Here is a 22,279-nt window from a genome sequence, read left to right on the forward strand (position 1 = left end):
AGAAACTTTTTATTCTTGCATCATTTTACCTGTTACTGAATGTCCCTCAACTACAACTAATTTCAGAAATCAAGTGATTGCTCCCTACTCTAAAACAACAACAAAAAAAAATAGCAATGCTTTGAATCACATGCATCATTCACTGCTAGCATGTTAAAAAGTGTTCAAGTTGGATTTTAAAAGTGTAATTGCACTTATTTAAAACATATTAAGAACAAACAAAAAATGTCGTTTTTCCTCTCTATTTTCATTCAAATTCATGCTGTAGCTGTCCTTTGATCTTTAATTTACAGCCATTTCCAGGGAGCTGTTCACTTTTAGATGACATTTTTCCCCCAACAGAAGGCTAGCACTGCCCCTGGAAGGCCACACTCCCAAAGCAGCAACGAGAGACAGACTGAAGACCTGTCCGGAGACAAGTTTCTGGGCACGGAGTTTCTGCTTCCCCAGCCCGGCTCTTTGGCAGGAGGTGACGTAGGAGCGGCGGACGCTGCTCCCCGGCACGTTGCCTGCTCGCCCTCCTCCCGCTTCCCTCAGGTTTCCGTGTGTCAACAGGCGCTCGCCGCAGTCCTTTCATTACCGCACAGGCCGGGCCTGGCTGACGGCTGCGCTCTGAGGGAGCGGGGCCCGCGAGCCGCCGTGCCCGAATTACGTCCACCCCGGCCAAACAAGGTGATTAAGCGGCAAAATATGACAAGGCAGGAGCGCTGTTATTAATATTCCTGGCTATCATTAGCTACAAAAATGAGGGTTTGAGGCAGCCAAGGGCAACTACGCACAAAGCTCCTACATGACGACACGCTTTCAAAATAAGAGCAACGATTTATTTTGAAGATTTTCTTCCCCTTGCTGTGGCAGTGAGCTCTGCTTCAGCATTTTACAAACTGCTTCCTTTTTCAGTCTCTACCTTGAAATCACTTTGCAGGAAACGCTTCTTTTAAAGGCACAGCCCTGAGTCGCAGCTCCTCGGTTCCACAGAGCTTCCAGAGCACCGCTGTTGCTCAAACCGCTTTCACCTCAGCAACTCGCTGCTGGCACTGAAGTGCTTTTTAATCCCCCAAACATTTAGGATTCATCAGCACATTGTGTTTCTTATTCCAAAATGTTCAAAAATAAATAAATCAAACAAGTATGAGTGTTACGGTGTTTCTATAAAGCAGCCATGACGCACTTTCATCGTAGCCTCTCCGAGGTCTCACTCATTTCTGCGCGGGCAGACGTTTATCAACACCGCCCAAGATCTGGACCCAAAGAAGGGAACGTAAACTTTCCAGGCAACTGCTGCTGAACTGTTTTCAACTGAAAATGAAGGTCACATACGCACACGGTTTCAGCAGCAGTAACGAAAGAGGGGGAAACACGGTCTGGCAGGGCAGCTGCACTCAGGGCAGGCAGGAGGAAGTGAGAGAATGAGGAGCAGCTCAAGCAGGATCCTGGTTTCAAATCATTTTTGATCTACAGCAACACACCTACTTTAATGAAGCAGGGTGAGGCTTGATAAAATGCACTAATGGAAATAACTGGATTTGATGAAGCAACAAACTGAATTATGGATTTCCGTAAAAACAATCAGAATAGTGCGCTACTCTTAGGAAGAGAAAAATGAGTTTTATATAATGAAATCATGAATTAAAATAACGAATTACCAACAAAATAATGAATTTAAAAATTTACTGCTGATTGGGAAGGAAATAAGCTTGGCTTGACTAAGAACAAACCAAAGCAGCAACAGTGTTGCCAAAAAGGACAGTAGTATTTGGAAACCCACCTGAGTTTCACTATGCTCCAGCACTACCTTTAACCAAGACTTTTTTAAAAAAGAAAAATAAGAAAAAAAATCTAACATTAGATGAATCTTCTAGTTACATAGCCATGATAAAAGCAGTGAATCTTAGCGAGTTTGCACAATGACACATTTAATTCTTTCCTGTTTATCTCAAACTAAACACAAATAACATTTTTGACGACTGACATTTTTATTTTGTATTACTCACAAGGTACTAAGTTAAAAGAACATTGAAAAGTGAAGAGATTCAGACAAAAGCATCCATTCAGTTTCATGTCCATTTTTCTCAAAGTTTATTCACCACCACGTCGCATTCAGGACTAGTTCCCACTGGCAGCATCTTCTTTTTGAGCGACGGCCCATTCTAAGTCAGGATCCAGTGATTCAGGCTCAGCAGCAAAAAGAGCAAGTGGTTTCCACCAGCTGGCAGAGGGTCACCCAAGATAAACTCTGCCCTTTGCTCAGTGTAATTCCTCCAGGGAAATATTCAACTTTTCTAACTCATGAAAACCCCTCTTCTCTTCCCATATCTCTTACTACATTTTCTACCAACTTCTAAGCTCCCAAAACAAGTTAAGTTGGAGCTGTACAAGGTTTTGGAGCTCAGAAAGCTGAAAGGGACCGTCCGGCTGCACAGTCCTCCTGTCTCATCAAAACAGGCTTCAACAGCCCACAGTGCTGCAACCCTCCTTGTATTAAGCCCAGTAACTTGCTTAGGCTAAAACACAACCAATAGAAGAGTGGTGGCTCTGAATTTAGAAAGCCACAGAGGATCTAACACCTCTTCGAGCAATTTCTGCCGGCATCTAACTATTATTGTTAAAACCACATCCCTAACCTCTTGTTTTGGCCAAAAGCAATTTGGTTCTTTCACTTATCAGTATTTTCTCCCCATAAAACACTATGATTATAGCCCCTTCTCCCACATTTTGACAAAAATTCAACAGAAAATCTTCGATGCATTGCATTGTAAGTTATAGCTTATTCCAAGTTTTCTCCACTCAATTCCTGGGCCTGCATCTCTCATCCTCCTACAGCCTGTCCAAGCATGCAGATTCCCGACCTCTACAGCATATCCTATGGATCTCACCAGTGCCACCTACAGAGAAAACACCTTCCCCGCTGTCGCAACTCAGAGGAAGCCACTCACACTCATTTCCTCTGCAAGAATGACACGTGCACACTCTGGTTAATAACAGATGCTAAATGCTTCATCATTTTTAATTATGATAACTCTATCTAGCTGTTACGTGACAGATACATTTCCACAGGCTCAGAGTTCTGACAAACCCGGGCAGATAGTTGGGCACAAAGCAGAAGTCTCATCCAGGTCACACAAATCGCCTCCAACCGTTTGCAGGGTGACCCTGACTGGTTTTAAAGTGAATATTTTTAAAGGGCAAGAGTGCTCCCCTCCTCCCACCCTACCTGCTCTTTCAGATATAAACTTTCTGAACTGTTAAAATAAAAATCCAAAAATATATAAAATTGTGTGCATAGCAAAAAAGATCTAACTGAAATAGTACATAACAAAATAATAAGCAAATAAAATCGTATTTTTATGAAATCTGAACTACATTTTCCACCAGAAACAGAGATAAGAGCCAACTAGATCAACAGATTGTGTTAAAGCTGTTGCTTTTCCTTCTCCTTCGCTCTTAGGAGGGAGATTTTTTTTTTCCCCTAGGCTTAGCTACATTTGCCTACAATCAAATGATCATTTCTGGAATAATAAGGCAATGGAAATCCACTTTCATGTAGTTTCAATCAAGAGACTGCACTCACCAAAAGATTTTAAGGTAGAAGAGGAAGAAGGGCTTGATTTGGGATGATTTGGTCTTTTTGCTCTCTCTGCACATATCTAGCAGGATATTTGAAGCTAAGCTCTATTTTCTTTTTTATTATTATTACTCTTTTATTCAACACGAACAAGTAAATTACATCCAGACAATAAGCACATTGTTAAACCACAAGTCTCTGCTGTATTTTTCCCAGCAATTCTTGCAGTCATCAAAAGGTTTTTAGGGAAACTTAAACAGCTGCTTAATATTTTCAAGCCATTTTGGTCCAGGTAGCATCTGCCAACCTCTTGGCTACATTTAGCATCCTCCCACAACTGCAGCCTCGCAGACTTTGCTATTGAGACTTAAATCAGCCCTCTCTTTGTCTCCATGCAACTGCTCTTTTGCTGAGAATAGTAGGGCAGGGCACAAAGCACAATACACCTTTCAGCAGTGAAGCTAATGCCCTGGTAGACAACTTCTTGTCATCTAAAAGGAAAAAAAAAATGCAAATTGATGCTTATTTCCTCACTGGAGAAATTCAAATAAAGTTCTGCTAGCGCTGGAAGCCAGTGCTGCAGTCCCTCCCTCCCTCGCTGCAGCCACATAGGTGCAGAAGGACCATGCTGCTTTACATAGCTTTTTATTATTATTATTATTATTATAGGCAATCTCTACTCTTGTAAATAAGTTACCCTGCAATTTATATCTCCTTGAATCTGTGTTTTATACATGCACAGCCTTGAAATTCCACAGTAACTTTTTCTTCCTGTTTAGTATTATAACCATGTGGGTTTTTAGTGTCCCATGCATGTTCCCAGCCATCTGTAAGATAACAAACACCAGGACTGCTGTGCTACGTTCTCTCATCTTCACCCTTTTCCTATAATACGAAATGAGGAAAATTTGTGTTTATCACTGACTACGTATCCAAAGAAGGGGAGAAGCACTGGAAATGTTTGATTAACATCCTTCAGTAACAAAGACATCTGCTGTGTTTGTAGCTTTATACATCACTCTTCCCCCATCATCCCCCCCAAAACCTAAAGACCTTTTAACATCACATTGTCACTAGGCAAAATGAAAAATCCAGTGGGCCTTGACAAATGGTACCTAATACCCTAGTATTGACAAACACAGAAATCTGACTTCTGACCACTGTCAATTACCAAAACATACAAAAGCAATAGCAGCACCTGAATAAATACATGTGCATTAATGCTTCTGGAAATCATTCCTTACCTGAAAAAAGCACCATACCCAGAATTTACACATAAAAATAGTGGTTTCGAGTGATTTTGTGCAAGGGGGTCACATTCTGCCTGTCAGTGTATGTTGGCTGCAGACCGTTCTTTCCAGGGTTGCTCTCCTCCATTACTCTAATGGAGCAACCAGAGCAAGACTCTGTGCAACCACAAAACCAACACACCAGACAGGCACAAAACCCCACGATCCGATACCAAAAGGCACTTGCTCCCCCAAAGAGAGACCTCAAAACACTCACACATTTGAATCCACAGCTGAATGCTTCAAATTGATGCATCCACTCAACCACGAGCGGCCAATGCTAAGGAAAGTGCAACCTGCTTCCTACTTTCACCATGCAGAGAAAGATAAACATTTTAAAGTTCATCTCTACTTCAGACAACAACCCTAAAGAATCAGAATAAAATATATCACTTTCTTCTCCTCAATTCTACTAGAGATGCTTCAAAATTAGCCAGGTTCTAAATTCTGTTTTTAATTTTAGCATATTTCTAGACATAAAGTACTACAAAACTTTTTTTTTCATTCCACATGAAATATAAGTATTTAATCTTTTAACTATTAATTTCTTCTATTTTGTATTTGTCAAAGTCTATCAGTACTGACTTCAGAAATCAAATGATCTTTCCAAACTTTATTCCCTTAAATTCTCTCTCACACTACTATATTCTTCTCTATTCCGAAGATGTCCTTTCATAAGAGATAAAGTAGATTAAAGATACATTGAGGATTATAGATTAGGTAGTTCGGAAAAACAAAGCAAGTCTTTCAAACAGCTGACCCTACAAAAAGGAATCACATTCTGTTCTCAAGACGATATACAAAAATAGAAAGTACATTCCACTACAAAAATATTTACTTAATAATTTATCATTTAAGAACTACTACTGTATAAATTAAAGTATGAAGAAAGCATATTGGAATCAATGCAAAAGTACATAGGCAATGATTATAATATATCTTCAATTTCAGTTTTGACTGGATCTACACAGTTTGCCCTGTTCCAACACAAGAAAAATCACTTCTGTTTTCCTTTGATGTCCTATGCTTAAAACTGGGTTTTTTTTTGTTTTGTTTTGTTTTTTGGATAGGAGAGGCAGAGAAAGTGAATACTTCCTAGAAGTTGGAAAATAAAAGGATGAGAATATCAAAGATCCAATCAGAAAGCAGTACCAGGGAGATAAGAATCAATTTAGTCTAGGCATTAATATCTTCCTTAATGATCTATAAAGCATAGAGATAACATCTTCTGATGACGTTAAATAGGGAGCTTTCAGTAGCAATAAAGGCAGAAATAATAGAGAGGAACCGAAACAAGTTCCTTACATAGCCAGAAAATGAAGTGAAATTCAGTTTGGAAAAACACCAACTGATACATCTGGGAAAAATCATCCCAAATATAGATATTCAAGAGGCACAAGAAACCTGTGAAATAACAATGCAGAAAAACAGCCTTAACCACCAACATGGCACAAATTCAGAAGAATTCTGCCTACCTCCCCACTGAGCCTAGGGGAGAGACTCAACTACTACTCCTTCGCCCTTGGACTCCTCTCCCAAAACGCAGCACGCGCAGGTGGGCACCCGATTCTACTCTCTGCTGCAGCAGGGAAACAGCTGCCATTGCTCAAGCCATTCAAAAACACATGGGCAAAACATTAATAAGAGCCAGGTGTTTTATCTAAAAAGCACAACTACAATGGGGGAAAAAAAGAAAAAAGGCCTGGGCGTTATTACTCTATATTATTTATTCTCCTAAAGCTTTGCTATTAATTTTATTTGAAATATCAGGGTTTCTTTAATCCACAAGAGTAACTACTATCCAAACGCAAATAAATATGAGAATATGTTTACTTCCTACAGTTTGCTTTTTACTGACCATGAAGTTTTGGCACATTTCATCCGTTGGCTCTCTAACGTGTTTTTGCTGTGGTGAGATGCCTCTTCATGCTAGGATCAAGCGTGCAAAACAAGGGGAAACCAACAACACACATGTCAAATGAGGTCACCTCCGAATTTATTCTGAAGGGCGCGTTGATCCTCCTCTCTGCAGGATCCCCAATTGAGAAAGCTTCCAAGATAGGAACCCTCATCATGCAGGAGACGGAGGAAGCAACGCACCCACTGACAGACACTTCAAAATTTGTTTCTAATTTCTGTTTCCAGAGAGTCACGGCACTCCTTACTTGAAGGAATATCTTGAAAATTTAAGATAAATACTTTTACATTGCTTAATGTAGATTAGAATCACACACTAATTCCCCCTCATAGTCCAATCCCCTTAGACTCCTATAGAAGCAACTCAGAAGCACAAGCAGACACTGCAAGAACAATTTGGGTTTGTTCGTTTCTGCAGAGTGGCTGCTTGAGGAATATTCGCCCTCAAGCGTCTGAACTGAAAGGATCTGTCCTAAATGGAGACATTGAGATTTGGAGACACTCAGCTGAAACCTCAAACTTCGAAGAACCTCGAAGAAACTCTGTTTCTTGAACTGGACTGCGCTCATCACAAACTTAGGTAGAGAGAACAGGACACGGAAAAAAGAGGAAGGGGAACAGACTTCTCCTGGTAAGTCTGACACATTTCTCCAGCCTCTGGAAAACCCTATTACAAAGAACAGACAAATATTGAGATATTTGAAGAGAACACTAGCTTTGTTTTCTTCTTAAAAGAGAGATAGACAGATTCACTCTACATCTTTTTCACTTATTATTTGGGGCATCTGCTTTTTCTTCCTGAAATCGAGGAACAGTGAGGATTTTTTCTCTGTGACCTGAAAATTCACTCTGTGATACACTAATGGGAGGATGGGGTAAACATAACCACAGGCACTTTTTGTTGCTTTCTCCTTTCTTGCCAAGTCTCCTTTTGACTAATCATAATCAAGCGTCTAGAATTTTTCCAGGAGCCTTTTTGCTGCTTAGCTTATGTCTAGCCCAAAATATATATCCCATTTCTAATATTAAGGGACTTCACTGCAGTTCTTTATTACTTGTGGTTAACAAGATTTAATCTGGCAGCTCACAGGATATTCTGAACCAGTTTACAGCAGTGACATTTTTTTTTGAGTTCATTACATTCAAAGCATAGGCTAAGAGCAACCTTGACACTTTCTCTACTAGGTCTACTACTCTACTGTGAAGTACGTTCTGAGACAACTAAGTGGCTTTTCCAAGACTCTTCCAATCTTAGCCATAGTCTCCATCATTTAAAACACACAGCTCTGGTGCTCAATCACCACCTCTCTCTACCACATCCATAAGGTCTCTCTAGCTACAAAAAGGCAAGCTAGAGTAGACTCTAATCTTGATTCGAATATCTCTCTCTCTCTCTCTCTCTCTCTCTCTCACCTTTTCCACCTTGCTGCTTTTTTAAAAAAAAGATTAATAGAAATTTCAGCCATTGCAGTCTCTTGGAATCAGAGTTGAGTGGGAAGGTACCACTTTAATAATAAACAGGAAAACTCAAGAAAATACACAGAGAAGGAAGGACAAGAAAATTATTGCATGAATGGAAAAAAGGGAAGACTTTCTCTTGCAGTGAGGTCTCATTACAGTAACAAAGGCAGGATGGAGCTGGCATGTGCTTCACAGGCTGGATCTATGTCCTGACAGGTCTCATCTTGCCTCCAAATGTGCACACAAACAACCAGTGTCACACACTGATGGATCTTAAGATGAACAGCATTTTGTTTTCCTTTCTAAATACAGCTAATTTTATTGTATTAAGAACTTAATAATTGCTGCCATCCACTCCACATGGAATGCTTGTTTTTACTTGTCTGAGTGAGTTTTATCACCCTCTTGTGGAAAAGCAAGTACATGATATTCCTCAGAGGTTACGGGAAGAAGTGCAAAGTGGAATGATGAAGACAGTGATGAAGAGCAGATGAAGGAAAAGTGTGGGGTGACGGGGAAAAAGTGGAAAATGAACATGAACAAAGATAACGAGTATATATATTCACCTCAACCCAAGTCTTCAAAATATCTCCCCAAAATGCTATTTGAAAATGCCGAAGATAACAAGCTGCCAAATATACTCTCCCTTGGTAGCATTCACAATACTCAACAATTAAGTTATCTTCACCACACTGATTAAAACATTGTCTCAGCTGCAATCATTATCTTTTGCATCTTCCTTTCCACATAGATGGGAAGAGCATGTTCTGTACAAACACCCAGTTAACTGTTCAGAACTCAAGTCAGCCAGAACTTTGCAGATTACTCTTCTGCTTTAAAAAGAGGCTACATGCAACACCTACACCCCACGGGGGAACACAACACATCAACTAAACTTGCAGAGAAAACTAACGGAAGTTTATGCATGCTCATTACATTTCCTAGGTAACATAAAAGAAGAATAATACTACCTAATTATCCCAACTTTCATCCTTTCATCAGTTTGCAATATTAATCTGTAGCATTTTAAGTCTGACTTGCAGTAGTCTTCACTTACACTGTAATCTATGCCGCAGTACATGCAAAACCTGGAGAGCAGCAAACACAGCTTGGTGCTTTGCAACCTGCATTTATTTGAAAGCTTGGACATACAAGTCTGGTACGAGCAAGCAGAATAAACAAGTAACGAAAGTCAAGGCAGTATAAACAAGACTCAAGGCACAGCAGAGATGCACAGAAACCTCAAGCAGCCAATGGATAGTTCGGATCAGCTAGAAACCACACGCACAGTGAAAAGAGCATTTGAAGATGTCAAAGCATCTCCAAGACTTCTTGGAAATCTTCCAGCAATGCCACACTCAACACAAAACAAAGTCATTTCTTCCTTATATCATCCATCATTTTTTCCATTCTTATCAAAAAAGCAAGAGTTGCAAACTCGTTAAAAAACAACAAATAAAAAACAACAAATCCAGTGACAAATCTTCTTAAATATATTATAAAAGGATAACTAAAGCAACGTTTCCCTCCCACCATATAACAAATTACATTTATATCTGGCCACTATTCACAATGAATAGCACAAAATGGGTAAGTATACAAGTTTTTATTTATTTCACTGTTTTAATGGGATCTGATGGTACGGAGCTTCTCCAGCCAAACTTCAATTTCAGCTTAACCTTTGCCTTCATGAAGGTGTTACATTTTTCTGATAAAACTACTGTATCCGACTGCTCAACCATTATCTCCAACTGAGTGTCAAGTCCTAAAAAATGAATACTTTTACCATAGGAACAAACAGCTATCTGCATTTTTCATCATCTCTGAGATACCGCTGATGATTTACATCAGCTTCTGCAAAATACCCATCAACTAAAGAACACTGTATCTGTGATTGATGCTCTGTAGCAAGATGCTATCCTTTAAATTCATAAAATCTTCAACATCTAATGATTGAAAAACATCAAATTATGCAGAAATCTTTTATAACCAGAATAACTGTTTGCCTCCAACTCATTTATAACTTGCTCAGTAGCAATGCTCAATGTTAAATTATTAAAACAAGCTCCTCAGATCAGGGAACACGTGAAGCCACGGTTACAACATAGCTATCAGTGGAAATAGTGATGCCCAACAGCTTTCACAGCAATCTGCTCTTCTATTTTTTCTTTCACCAGGATAACCAGAAAGGATCTCTCCCTCTTCCTATTTAACTAGGTGTATTTGTGTTCCTCTCTGCCACAAAGTCTTGCAGATGTTAGGGAAACTGCCACACACTTTATATTCTAGGAAAACTCCCATGGTAAGAAACTCTCGTATGGATCAGAAAGGTAAAAAACAGTGTCAAAAAATACTCAACAGTCTAAATGCAACATAATGATCCTATTATATAAAAATGTTTTGACAAAAAAGTTGTATAATATTAAAGTGTCTTGAAAATGAAATTATCGTATACTTTATTTTCAAGCAATAGAAATAAATGTAAGAGAGAACTAATCAGTCTCTGACATACCGTGACTTGAAAAATACACTTTGTTTGTACGGTTGAAAAATAGATTGCTGTATTAAATAAATCTAACAATATGTATATTTTTTAAAAGTACATACACAAAACTATTGATTAGAAAAGACTATTAGTCAGAAGCCTACAAAAAGCCACTACTGTAAATCATTATTACATCTGTTAAAACTATTCCCTTATAGCTTGACTTCACAACTTCCCTCAAAACAGGTGATTTTTCAATCAAAGTGCAATTACTAAGCCTATATATACATATATACACACACACACACTTTTATGTATATATATATATATATATATGTTCCTTGGGCTGCCTTTGAGAACACTTGGTAACAGGTGCTCCAGTACTTCTCCCCTCAACAAAAAACCCATGCAGAGAAGCTACCAACCCCATGTGCAAGTTCACCCCCGTTTCAATTCCGCCAATGTAATTGTTTGAGAAGACACTGGATAAAGCAAATGCATGAAATTATAGAGGTAGAACAAAAAAAAAAAAAAAAAAAAAAAAAAAGGAGGAGGAATGTGAAGAAGCGCAGTCCTGGTTTTAATGATCTGTTTTACTTTGTGGCCCCATAAACACTTGTCTCAGCACAACTGTGAGCAGTGAATGGCCCTGTAAGCTCGGGCACTTCCCAAGCGAGCTTTGGCACCAGAAAATAAACCTCATGTAATTGCATCTACAACAAAGACTGACACTTACAATCAGAGAGGGATCAAACTAAGTTAAGTCCTTCTAAGTATTCATCAGAACTTCCTTTATCTTTTCTGAAATAAAGCAGGTTCATGACTATGTTTAGAAGAACAGGGCTAAGCACACAGAATCTCTCACCAATTGCAACTTCATTAATACACAGCTAACAAAAGATGCATTCCTTTACTGTATCATCCTAAGTGCAGATCAGCATTTCAACCACTGCACAGGAAGTCTTATTATACCAAATTGAATTCCAAATGTGGGAGGTAGGAACTAACAGAAAGACAGGACTTAATTTGTATATAGCCTTTTCTAAAGCACCAAATACACTTCAGAAACATAAATCTTCAAGATTATTAAAAAAAAAAAAAAGGTATAACCATAAGTTGTTTTTTTTTTTTTTTTTTAAAGCTAGACTTCTATTCAAAAGAACAACTGCTAAGAGAAGGAGAAAAAGTGAAAAATTGTATTATGCATGACAAGAACTCCACAGAGCTTAAGCAGTATATTACATAATAGGATAATTCCTTCACCCTTTTGGGATCGTGGCCCTATTCCGAAGTCTTTACACAACGACAGCCCACTCTGTCCAGACTTACTTCAAACAGAAATGCAAAATTATTCAATGTACTTCCAGGATTGATGTCTGATTCACCACTGATTATGTACAGCACGAACCAAATCCCCGGGTATCTTCCAGTCAATAAATCAAGGCTCCCGGGTTCTATTTCCAATTATGGAAATACAGTAAAATTCATTTTTTTTTAAATGTAACTACCATTTCCCTACATTCCTATTTATGAATTAAAAGAAAGTATTTAAGCTTAGGTATTTTATTAATAGTTCAGTGATATTTACAAAGCTTTCCATATTTTGAGCCCAACTTTGCTGACACGTAGTTAATCCCTACAGAAGTCAACAGTCTACAGAGGCCATGTCTTTCTTCTTCCGCTACTCAGAAAATAACAACTACTTCCTGTAGGTACAATTCTGAAGGTTGTACTCATAATTCTGAAAAATATATGTATGTTTTTAAATCTTATTTGAAAGAGGAAAAAAATTAATAAAATGAAGTTGGTTTTGAAAGAGAAGGCCAACATCTTGCAGTTCCCATTTAGACAAAAGTGTTTTGAAATTGATAGGATTTTTGACCATTTAGGAACTTCAGTATTTGACCTAAAGATAGGATTCATAAAAAGAGATTGTAATAAAAATCTCCTCTGTAGGGAAGTAATATAATAGGCAAAAGCAAACAGCAAGTGCAAAAAGATTCCCCTTTTATGACTATGCAGTGCGCTCTTTTGTTGCCACTACAATTCTTTAATGCCATGGAAACTATCTGATAAATGTATTAGAAGCTCAATAAATTTCATAATATTGAGGTAGCAAAGCAATTGTTATTGTTGATAGAGAATTTCTGTTATGAGCACCTATTTTAAAGAAGAAAAATTACCTAAAATAAGAATTATACTTTGAACTGAAGCCTGTTTTCAACCTAGATATAGACAAATTTTAGAAAAAAAAATGAAAGTAAACTGATTTTATTATATCAGTGGGGAATGGGGCACAATGAAAGGAAAAAAACAGGTACACATCTTGAAATTTCAAAAATGGGATGCATCAATTTAAAATTTAACCCATCTTACTTTTTGATGGCTTGCTTAACCTAATTTATGTATTTTCAATGGCTGGGGGGAGCTACTATGAATTAAACATTCGATTTTTGTCCAGAATCCCAAGATGCTGAAGGCATCATAAGGCATGTCATGTAGACTAGACATTTGCATGCACATCTTCATCCTCAGGCACTCCCCTCCCGTTACAGATCCTGGCAGGAAAATGCATAAACTCCCACTTCTCCTTTCAGGTAGTACTGAAACGGGTACATTTTCAGGTGGCTACTATTAAAATGCAGATTTTTTTTCCTCCCTCAATCAATTGCATCCCCACTGATTTACCTCTAAATACTGCAGCATAAAACAAGTATCTACACAAAATGAAAGTAAAATAACCCTCCAGCAAGGAAGATCGGCATGTAGGGCACAGAAAACACTAACTTCACGTCCAGAGCAAGGATGATTTGAGGCACACCACGAACTTGGTTAACTAACTTGGGCTGTGTTTGAGTAAGGCAGCACAGCTGGAGGTATCTGCAGAAAGGCCCCTCAAAAAGACTGCTCAGCCACAAACCAATTACCTAGGGGACAGCAACAGCCTTTCTAAAAAGGAAAGTCCAAATTGAGGGCGTAACGATGCAAGATACACAGCACGCACACACAAGCGAACCTCACATAGAAACACATTACATAAGGCACATGGTGAAAATGTGGGACTACTGTATCACAAATCCCCATGTAAACTTTCTTGTTCCGTTCCTCTGCACTTAAAGAAGAAAAGGCTGCTTTTGAAGTGTTATATTCAGTATTAGTCACATAAAACGTTAGATAATGCCAAATTATATTTAGTTACAAGGCAGTATATTTAGCTGCAAGGCAATAAATAGAGATATAGCTAAATTATCAGAAAAATCAAGGTTTTAAAGCAGGAGAACAGAGGAGCTTTTTGGCTTGTTCTTCGAAGTCTTAACTCGGCCCAGTTGAGCCTCAGAAGGCATATCAGATTTTATACATACATAAAATGTTTATTTACAAGAAGCTAAGCAATACACACACTCCTAATTAAAAAAAAAGACAATAACGACTTCATTGTTCCTTACTTTTTTGGTAGAATAAGCAGTACTGAAAAATTCACAGTTGTTCTCATTAGATTCTCTAAATCTATAGAGATTATCATTAAGATTTAGGCCATCAAGGTGATCACTCAGACTTGTCCTTAACATTTCAGGCAGATCTTTTCCTTTTTTTTTTTTTTTTTTTTTTCCCTGAAACATTCTATTATTACTAAATAAGCACCATCAGCTCTGACTTATCTACTTGCTTTTGCAATGCATGCATGCATGTTCACAACAAGCAAAAGAACGCATTAAAACCCTCCCAAAATAAACCTGTATAATCACTGTATATGAACGACTGTCACTGGGGAAAGGAATGAGAACAGATGTGACAGATGTGGAGTCACTTCACTTAACGCACTACTGGACGTTGCTCGAATCATTATGGTGACAAGAGCAGTATAAAAACTTGCGAAGAATGGACTACACATTTACCTATTTTTCTGCATACTTTATTCTTGCAATCAAAGAAGATACAGAAGTTCATAAGAATCTTACTCAGAGAATAAATACCCTGCCAATGTCAATATTCAAAACACTGGGGAAAATATATATATATACACATATATATATATACACACACACATATATATATGATCATAGAATGTATGTTTTTGTATAAGAAGGCCCTCCCTCAGGAGTGTAAAATGCCTTTAAGGTTTAATTCAAGACCAGTCTTCTAAAGACTGCAAGTATTAAAATATGTCTACAAGAGGTACAATTAAATTTGAATTAAACTTGAAAAAGTAAGTTTAAACAAACTTAACAACTCCACCTCTCCCAAGGTGATCTCATTTTTCATGGGCTTTAAAGAGCTACTTTGCTAAAATCCCTTCTCTTTTGATTTGAAAGACCCAAATAATAAGGATACAATTTTAAGTCATGTGCTAGCTGGACTGAAGTAACAGGACTAGTCACTTGTTTGAAAATAAATGTTAACCTAAGAGTTTAAAAGATTAGGAATTTCAAGCAACTGTCCAATGAAAGCACAATAAATGCAGAAGACAAATGCTCTCCTCATTTCTTTCAGGTCTAATAATCCTAAGTGTTACAAATATCAATACAGGTCAGGAGTATTTCTAAACAGTAATGCTATTTTTTGACCGTCAGTGTCCTTTCAATAGGCTCTGCTGCTTCAGATAGGCTATTCGGCCCAAATCCTGCAAATTAATCTGCACAGGTAGATCCTGTGCCCGTGGGAATCCGCATTAAGTCCAAGAAGGAAAACTAATGTGCAGGGTTAGATTCTTAATTTGAAGCTCGACCAGTGTAACTCATTATGACACTAATCATAAATGTCTCAACAACACTCTCTGCCCCCATCTGTTTTATCTTATTATAGTTTTATACTTCAGTCCATGCAACCAGCTACCATAGTCAAATTAAACACCTGCATATGCTTATGTTTCTGCAAGACCAGGTCCTCAAATAAGGCCCACATTTTTGTTATGCTTGTGCACACAGCTGGTTTATTCCCTGAATGGGACTACAATAGATGAAATAATTGCGACATCCATTTTATATAAATCTGAATGCTTTTTGGTAATCCAGTCATTTAAGCCAAAGGCCAAACTTCTTTCAAAATACTAATGGCTCTGTTTCAGAAGGTGTATGGAAACTATCAAAAATTACCTGCAGAAGTATAAAATTGAGCTTCAAGAGGATTGTAAAAGAGCATTTGATTATCACACTTTCATATAACCAATAGGAAAAAAGATTCATAAAAAGAAAGTACACTGGGAACCACAAAGTCAACTCCACGGGCTCTGGTGGACTTTGAGTTCAAAAGATGCTGCAGATGGGGTAAGTTTTGCTGCAGCATCACTCTGACCCTAGACAGACCTTTCTTTCAACCCAGTGTGACCACCCCTACACTCTTGGAAGATTATCACAGAACACCACAGAAAGAAATATTTTAAACTCCACTGGAACAAATCCCAGAACCCCTGTTCCATTTAAATTAAAAGACACATATTTACGTGCATACTCTTATCTGTAAGCACTCTATTCTCATGAAGAAGGCAAAAAAAAAATGCACTTGTTACATATTTTCATTCTCTGATTACCAAATGTGTCAAATAGGTAGAGGAGAGGGGATGTGAGAAATGTACATATGTCCAAAGCAGGAATGGGGCAGGCCTAATACTAAGCCTATTAATCTTGTTATTTTTCAGACCCATCAGCATCAATATCGCTATCAGCTGTTCTTCACAGTCATGAGTAAGGAAGCAAGCACAATACTGACAAGTTTTTCACATAACTACACGAAACTCTTCTGAATTCAGTGTTCAGAAGCAACTCTTTCTCATCAGACAAACATAATTCTGAGAGATGCTCCTGACCCCTGGGTTTATACTAAAATTCAGTGACAACTGGGGTTTAGGGGAAGCATTCGAGATATTACAGAGAGACTGGCATCCTTTCAGGAGTCGCATGCTGGATCACCATTTTCTTTCCCAGATTAAAGGGAGTTTAAACCTGCCAGGACCTCAGAGAGCACTGGGAGACTCCCTCTCTCAAACCAGTGGCGTCTTAGGCCTAACACCTCCCTGGCAGAATCTTTTCTCTTCAGAGGCCAAAGCTCATGGGGCCTTTTGAGTTCAGACCCCACCAGAAGTTCGGAGCCGAGTTACCCACTCACAGGTGCTACGAGAGGGGTTGCTGCCAGCTCCCCGGACAGCAACACTTGACTACAGGTCATTCCAGATACTGCTGTGGCCTGCACTAGGCACCAGTGTCACAGGCTGCAGGCCCACATGTTACCAGGGGAAACCCTAAGAATCACACAGCTTTCTTCTGCTCACAAATCAATTCATCCTTACCAAAATTACTGCTCACTTAGGTCAGCCGGTGAGGATTCACAAATTCAAACATTCACCTACAGCTGCGTGCCTGGGTAGTTCAAGCCATGGTGCAGGTTAACACGAGCATTTAAAACTTTCACAAGTACTGCAAACTGCTACCACACCCTCAAGTCCAGATAAAATATTTTGTACAGCTTAAATACATACATTTCTGGCATGAACCATTTCTCATTACTGGCAAAATTTCTCTGCAACTTCTGGCAATAGATTACTTGGAGTTTAGCAGTCATCTGTAAAGATTTTTTTTTTTTCATTTATTAAAAAATATTGAGCTTACCTTTTAGCAGAGGCAGGGGAGTTAACTCTATAGGCTTGCCCTGAGACCTGAACTGGGAGGAGCTTTGTGACCTCTTCTGTCTGGCTTTTCTGACGGACTTCCGAGAAAATCCGTCTACTTTATCCACTGATGGAGGAGTAGTTGGTGCTGAGGACATATCCCTACTGAAAGAAAACAAGTGTTAGAAAAGATATTCCCAATCGATGAAATGGGTATACATTAACTTACATTTTTCAAAAGCTCTTCTCTTTCATCATTATTTTCCTTCTAAAAATTCATCCAGATGCACTGTTAAAAGTGATAACCCACCAACATATTTACAGGCTTTATGCAATAAACCTAAGGCAACAATACCATTGTATTGCTGCTTTTCTCTCACTTTTTTTTTAATCTTTTACTTGCTAAAAATCCTGCAACAGGATAAATTCAGAATTTTTGCTGACATGATTATGCCAATAAGGACTTCATACATATACAAGGACTTCATACTGGGCCAAAAGTGAAGCTTAAATCTTATTTTTTAGGGAGACAAAACAACTATTCTAGCATTTAGCATGCACCATGCATGCTAAATAATAGATACTCAAAATATATGAATATTTTTGGCATTAAAGACATCAATATGCCTAAGACAAAATAAACATGGCATAAAAGAAAATGTTTATTTGCCATGCCAATATATAAAATTTTATAGAAACATAATAAAGTATAATAATAAAAAACTGCTATGCTTCAAAATGTCACTAACATTGACAGATTTCCCCTACTACTCCTTTCCTCTCCATTTTAGAGATACCCGGTGTTTGTGCTGTGAGCCTCCACAGTCTTTCCACATTCTAGCATTTCTGCAATAATAGCAGAGCGGCAGCGGTGACAGGCTAACGGTGTAAGCGAGACAGGGTTTGCAGGGAGAGGCAGGGAGCCAACAAGGGCTCTTTCAAGCAAAAGTTTGTTTGTTTCCCAACTCTGTCAGCCGGTCTGAGGAGCAAGCGTTGCTTCTTCCTACAAAACTTGCCTTGATAATACTTCTGTAGCTGATTTCATACTATTATGAAATCTTGAAACACTCAAACACTGAATTCCTCCACCAAGTGAGTGCATTTTCCAGTCTCCCCATCCTGCCTGTCACAAGGCCTGCAACACCTCAGTGAAATACGTGGAAAATACTCAAGGAAGAGACAACCGGAGGGATTTTGGCCTACGTATTTCCAGCAGCTTTGGACACAGTTAACTTTACGAGCACTCGTAGCTCTGCCGAAAGCAACAGAGCTATTCACGTTGAACAACAGGAATATTATTAGCAAGAGCAGTTCTGTTGATTTCAGTAGAGCTGAACACTCATGCAAAGTTAAGCATCGGCATAAGCATTTGCAGGATCAGGGTCTTAGAAAATGTCCTTGGAAAGCATTACTCATGCTCAGTGTCTGTTGACTTCAATTACCAAAGTGACTCGAGTGCTAAAAGGAGTTGATTCCACAAGAGAGAGGACATTTGCAAGTATTTATTTTATTAAATCATTTGGTGCTGATATGCTCCATAAATTATTAAGCACGTTAAAATAGACATTATTTGGATTGATGTTTTGGTGAGAAACTCTTTAAGAGCATGACTTACTGCATAGTGTAAACAAGTTTAGAAAAATAAAAAGTGTTTAATGCAAAATTATATAAATGAGCACTAAATCTATCCAGAAAATGGAAGTATCAACTCCCGAGCTCCCTCAAAGAATCATGTGCAGCCCCCAGATGCTGAACTATGCAGCTGGCATTACCATCGTGAAAAAAAGTCATTCCATCTTTTTTTGCTTTTGCTGAGGTATTACTTCACTATCAACTTATACTTTCTAAATTTAACATATCATCCGCAAAGCGATCCTGTAACTTAAACTGCTCTTATTAATCCACTGACAAAAAAAAAAAAAAAAAAAAAACACCATCACGAGGGCATTCTGGCCCCAGCCAAGATTAATAAATAAAAAAAAAGGCTGAAAAAAAAGAAATAGAACGGCCTGCACTTTAGCAACCCGCTTCTAAGATTTCAACAGCCCTCCAAAAAGCATATAAAAAAAACAGTTACCTGTTACATAAGCCAAATTCTGGAAATAACAGTCCAAAAAAAAATTACTTAAAACCTGGATATGATGGCCCTGTTTCATCTCCTCAGAAAGATTCCTCATCCCCTCGTCACGTGCATCATTAAAGTGTAACCATTTCTGCAGAAATGTCCGCGCTCACTCGACACGGAATTGTCAAAATAGTAATAATAAAGGAAAACAACATGGACAGGGGCTAAAGTAGATCACTTAAACTGCAGGATCATTGTGTCAGCGAGCAGCTTTACTGACACTTCCCCGCTGTAAATTTAGTAACAGTTTCCCCAACCTGCTTTATAAATTATTAAAAGCTAATTCTAATTCAACAAGACTCCATCCAGCCTTAACAACCTTACAGTAAACACTGATCTGTTGTGGGGGGGGGGGGATTTTTTTTTTTATTTTTTTTAAGATCTCGTCAAAACGAGCACTCGCTCCCCTGCATCTGTAGCTGGGAACACGTTATTTTCGATGGGGAGGAAAAAAAATAAATAAAAACGGGATAGATTTTAAATAATAGTAACGGCAGCAGGGGGAAGGGGCCGGGGCGCTCATTGTGCGCGGGGGAGCGGCGCAGCGCGGCCCCGCTGCCGGCGGGCGCTGCCGCAAACAAGGGACCCTCATCGCGGCCCCGGGGCGCCCGGGAGCCCCGCGCCCTCGTGCTCGCCGTGCCCGCGGCGCCGATGGGCCCTGGGGATGCGCGAGGGCCGGCGCGGGCGGGGGGCGGCGGCTGTCAGGGCCCGCGGGGGGACGAGGCAGCTGGAACATGTCCCCCCTCCTGCCTCCTCCTTCCTCCTCCTCCTGCCGCCGCTCCCGCAGCCGCCGCCCGGCCCCGGCCCGCGCCGCCGCCGCCGCCCTGCCGGGCCGGGCCCGCGGGATGCACTTACCTTGACCCTCCTGGTAGAGAAGCCGGAGACGGGGGCAGGCGGCGGCGGGAGCCGGGCTTGGCGGAGCGCGGCCGAGGCCTCGCGTTGGCGGCGGCCCGAGGGCGGTGGGCGCCGGCTGGCGGCTCGCTCCGTGCCGCGGCGGCGGCGGCGCAGCAGCCTCTAGGCCTCGGCGGCGTTGGCGGCCTCCGCGGCGCAGGGCGGCGGCGGCGGCGGGTTCAGCCTGCGCGGGCTCCGCTCAGTCCCATGCACTCGGCGCGGGCCCTGCCTGCGATGGCCGCGGCCTCACTCGCATTCCCGGCGGAGCCCTGCGCAGGGGCCCTGGGGCGGCGCGGGGGGAGCCGAGCCGAGGGGGGAGCGGCGGGCGCGGCGCGGAGCGGGCGCAGGGCGGGCGGGCGGCGCGGCGCGGCGGAGGAGCAGGCGGAGGCGGCCTGGGGCTCAGGTGAGGGCGCTGGGCTCGCTCCTATTGTCACTCGCAGCGGGCTCCGGCCATGGCACTCGCTCGCTCGCACACACGCACACGCTCCCTCCGCCCTCCCCGCTCGCAGCCGAGCCTGCTGCCGCCGCCGCCGGCCCGCCCCGCGCGCCGCCCACCGCGGCCTGCCCGCCGCCTCGGCGGCGCCGCCAGCGCCGCGCAGCGCCCGGGCGCCCCGCGCCCGCCTCGCGAGGCCCCGCGCGAGCCTCCGCGGGGAGCGAACGGCCCTCGGGGGAACCAACGGCCCCCGGGGGAGCCAACGGCCCCGGGGGCAGCTGCTGCCCCGCAGCAGGGCGCAGCGCAGCGCCCGCCTCCGCCGCGGCGCCCGGAGAGCGGCCGCCGCCGGCCCGGCTGCCCCGCGCTCCTCCCGGTTACTTTTTTCTATATTTATGTGTGAAATCGACTCGCAAAGTGAGTCGTGGTAAGCGGGGGTGAGAAATAGCAGTGGACGGTGGCATGTTTTTCCTTTGTGTTGTTCTTTTTTGTGTGTGTTTTTTTCATTTTTTTCTTTTTTTTTTTCAAATTGCAGCTACAGAAGTAAAGGCGACAGTTGTGCTCAACAGCGTCCGCCGCGGGTTTGCTTTCAGTTCTGCCCGAGCAGCAGCACCATCTGTGACACGACGCAAACCCTCATGTACCATTTTGTTGTTGTTTTGTTTTTAGGAAATGAAGAGGTCAGCTTGAGAGCCGGTTATTTATTCTGACGGGTCAGTCAAGGAAGCTGCTTTCAAAAACTGCTGATTTTTGGCCAGGTAAGGCTCCCGCTCCAGCCCACGTTTTGGCCATCAGAGGAACCTGGAGCTCCCTCACAGGCATAAAAGCTCCCAGCTACTGAGGTCTGGCTGCAGCAGTCACAAATAACAGTTTTGCCTCTAAATTCCCCTAAATTTTACTGTCAATATACTAAGCAATCCTGCTGCTTTCAGCCTGGCCTTCTGCGTATCGCAGTGTGTACTTATTTCTTCCCCACGTGTTCACTCCACATGGTTCACATTTTTCTTGAAGTGCAGCACCCAAGACTGTGCCCGGTGCTACAGGCGGGACCTCAACACTCCTGCAGCCCTTGTGTCATGCCTGTCACAGACTGTATTCCTGTTCACACATGCCAGTGTAGGTATTTTTGAGAAAATGTCATCATTTCACAGTGGTGTTTACGTGTTTTATCCCACCATCCATTGCTGTAGATCCACTTATATCTACCAAGACAATTGTTTCCCTCTCAAGTAGACAGCACTGGGAAATTCCTTAATGAACAGCTCTACCAGCCTAATTTTTATTACTGGAAAGATGATCAATCAAACGCTGAAAACATCTTCTAAGATAAACTTCCACAAGATTATGTTTAAGTCAGAAAACTTGATTTTTTGTCCTTTGTAAATCAGCAGTGTTTCTTGGAAGATTGTAATTTAAAAAACAAAGCTGAGATTGAACTGTGCCAAAGTTACAAAATGATTTTGTAACTCTAAGAGAACAGAATAGTAAATATTTGTACATATTTAAATCTTCTTA

The 22,279-nt window shown here is 40.9% G+C and overlaps 1 protein-coding gene across 3 annotated transcripts in view; it reads right to left on the bottom strand.

Moving 5' to 3' along the window:
* The window catches only part of PPP2R5E (protein phosphatase 2 regulatory subunit B'epsilon), a 65,673-nt gene extending 45,272 nt beyond the window's left edge, over positions 1–20,401 (bottom strand). For 2 of the 3 annotated variants that reach the window (XM_088539602.1, XM_088539600.1), the window contains exons 1-2: positions 20,299–20,401; positions 17,320–17,483 (exon numbers count right to left, since the gene is read on the bottom strand). In XM_088539602.1, the coding sequence (XP_088395728.1) occupies positions 17,320–17,476 (157 nt within the window). In that variant the 5' untranslated portion in view covers positions 17,477–17,483; positions 20,299–20,401. The remainder of the gene's footprint in view (positions 1–17,319; positions 17,484–20,298) is intronic. The other variant, XM_088539601.1, reaches the window with a different exon arrangement.
* Positions 20,402–22,279: the final 1,878 nt, after the last annotated feature.

The sequence above is a fragment of the Tinamus guttatus genome, unplaced genomic scaffold (assembly GCF_059628265.1).
Source record: "Tinamus guttatus ecotype Peru unplaced genomic scaffold, ASM5962826v1 Tinamus_guttatus_pri_ptg000048l, whole genome shotgun sequence".
Classification (NCBI taxonomy): Eukaryota; Metazoa; Chordata; class Aves; order Tinamiformes; family Tinamidae; genus Tinamus; species Tinamus guttatus.